This window comes from Condylura cristata, unplaced genomic scaffold (assembly GCF_000260355.1).
Source record: "Condylura cristata isolate star-nosed mole 26May11 unplaced genomic scaffold, ConCri1.0 scaffold00006, whole genome shotgun sequence".
NCBI classification, from domain to species: Eukaryota; Metazoa; Chordata; class Mammalia; order Eulipotyphla; family Talpidae; genus Condylura; species Condylura cristata.
The window spans coordinates 8,478,936-8,481,881 of NW_004567107.1; the positions used below are offsets into that span (position 1 = coordinate 8,478,936).

At 38.7% G+C, this 2,946-nt stretch overlaps 1 protein-coding gene across 1 annotated transcript; it reads right to left on the bottom strand.

Annotated features, from left to right (window-relative positions):
* Positions 1–1,582: 1,582 nt before the first annotated feature.
* LOC105853278 (olfactory receptor 1J4-like) lies at positions 1,583–2,536 on the bottom strand. Its single transcript, XM_012721226.1, has one exon. It carries the CDS (start codon positions 2,534–2,536, stop codon positions 1,583–1,585), a length of 954 nt encoding a protein of 317 aa, XP_012576680.1.
* Positions 2,537–2,946: the final 410 nt, after the last annotated feature.

A 2,946-nucleotide genomic window follows, 5' to 3' on the forward strand; every position in this document is an offset into this window, starting at 1 on the left:
GTTGTAATGCTTATCATTAGTGTTTTCTTTCAGTCAATATTCATTTTCTATTTACAAATATGATTATTTCCATTAACTGATTTGTTTGTGAATTTTCACATTTTCTCATAAAGTCATTACCTTATATCTGGAGAATTACTTTTGGGATTTCCATCATTTTATGTTGTGTGTTTCTGTAAATACTAATATTTCACCTTTATTACAGAAGAATAAATTTCAGGTTGTTACTGTAAAAAATGTAGCTTTCCTATATAAAAATATCATTCCTTATTATTCTGATTTCATTCATTCTTATGTTGCTGCTAGTGTTCATAAGCTAGTTCTTGTGGCTTATTTGTGTGATGATTGGGTACATAGAGTCACCAAATACTTTTGACCCTCACCTCTTCCCTGAAAATTAAGTGGCATTCATCTTCCAGCTCTTCTAGCATGTGAACAACCAGGAAGTTTTCCAAATCAGTTCACACCTCTACACACCAGATAACACCTAGGTGATGGACTTAGGGAAAAGTTCCTAGGAAATCTTTGATAATAACACAAGAAGAGAAAAGACTTTTTGCTTGAGTTATGGAGTAGGTAAAACAGAAAACCGGGGAGGAAAGAAAAAAGCAAGTAAGAAAATTGGGAGCATTTCTTTTCCAGAATAATGACATTCATTTTTACAGAGATGTCATTAAGTATTTATCTCTGTGTTTATCTGAATGTACAATATATGTTTGTGTGTGTGTGTGTGTGTATATATATATATATGTTGCATGTACTTTTTGCATGTTGCAAATGTCACATATTTTAACTATAAAATACATACTTCCCAATTTACATAATTTCATTCCAAAGCATATCACCATAACATTTTCACTCAGAAAATTATAATCAAGAGTTGTTGTATTTTCTCAGCCCTCTCTCTTGTATGCCTGATAGATTTTTACAAAAAAAAAAAAAACCTGTGCCTGTTTAAGTGACAACTTAACTACCACCAGGACAAGATATAGAAGATTTCTTGCAATAGATTTCTTCCTTAGGACTCTATTCTTAAAATAAATTAACATTCACTAAAAAGAAAATTTTAAAGTCACATTAAAGTACATACATTTTAAAGGCAGGCCAGCACATTAAAACCAACACTTCAAAAGAAATGAAGTTTGGAGTCATCAAAAGTTTATTCTGGAAATGTCAAATTTAAAAATTTTTAAATTCAATTTATAAAAGCAGAATTTTTGATTACATGCTTTCTAGCTCCCTCCTTCCTTGGCTGTAAAGAGCCAAGAAAAGAAAGGCTGGTTTTTATGGAGTTGGTGAGACAGAATGAGTTTACACCCTCATTATTGCCTCTTCACATCCTCCCTCATCTCCAACCCCTAGCACTGTGCATGTTGCGATTAGGCATTAGATATTCTGAGAGTTGTTAAGAATCATTGCAAGTCAATTTGGGTAAAGAAAACTGTGATATGTCAGCAAAGAGGGAAATAGATGAGGCCAACTTCCTTGACCTATACATGCAGTCCATTCAACTGGCTACTCAGAATGTCAGTTAAGGTGTGCTAATTTCCTTGTTGCTTTGACTCTATTATTATTACCAGATTCAGACTGAGTCTTTTGACATAAGGAATTTAGCCCGATTAACAAGTGTTTCCAAGGCACGTTTCATGTCTCTGTTTCTCAGACTGTAGATGAAGGGGTTCAGCATGGGAGTAACTATCATATACATCACAGAGGCAGTTATGTTTTTATCATTGGAGGTGGATGATGAAGAGAAAAAGTAAACTTCTGCAATGGTCCCATAGTATAAAGCCACAACGAGGAGGTGGGAGCCACAGGTAGACAGGACTTTGAAGAATTTCGTAGCTGAAGGCTCTCTCAGCACAGTGGTCCAAATCCGGACATAGGAGCCCAAGATGCCACTCAAAGGCACAATGATAATCACCCCTCCTTCAATGAAGATAACCAACTCATTGAGGAAAACATCTGAGCAGCTCATCTTCAGGAGTGTAGAAAGATCACAGAAAAAGTGTGGGATGGTATTGTCAGTGCAGAAGGACAGTCGGGTAAAAAGGAGGGTGTTCAACAGAGAGTGGAAAAGGCAGAAGAACCAGGACCCAGCGACTAAGGAGACACACCGCTCCGGCCTCATGATGGTGTTGTAGTGGAGGGGCTGACAGATGGCCACGTACCTGTCATAGGCCATCACTGCCAGAAGGAAATTGTCAAGACAGCCAAACAGTATGAAAAAATAAGTTTGGGAAATGCACCCTGCATAAGGGATGGACTTGTCATTAGCCTGCATGTTCATCAACATCTTAGGGACAGTGACAGATGATAAACACATATCATTGAATGCCAGTTGGCTGAGGAAGAAGTACATGGGGGTGTGGAGGCGCGAGTCCAGCCTGATGAGCAGGATGATGAGCAGGTTCCCCAGCACAGTGGTCAGGTACATGCCCAGGAACAGGGTGAAGAAGACCCCCTGCTGCTCTGGAAGGATGGGGAGCCCCAGGAGGAGGAACTCAGACATGCTGCTCTGGTTCTCCTGCCTCATGCTGCTCATGTCTCTGCTGGGGATGAAGGAGAAAAGCAGAGAATGGCAGTCTAGAACTAGCCACAACATTACAGTGATGTCCTTTTTATATGAAGGTGTTTATTTTTAACCAGATTTTTCTTCATTGCTCCTACCTGCTGATGCATGAATCATAGTTTGTCAAAGTTGGGCTCTGATGGTACATGACACCTTCACAAATATAACAAAATTTCCTTCCATGAAATAGAGGGCACTAACCATTATTACACAAATTGAACAGCAATGTTGTCCCGGGCACCACATAAAGCACTGAGTTCATATAGTCAACATGAAATGCAGTCTCTACATTCAATGAGAGACTTGTTATGTCTACTCTCAATGATGGGCATGACACAGAAAAAATGAGATGAACAGCAGGAGATACACAGCTC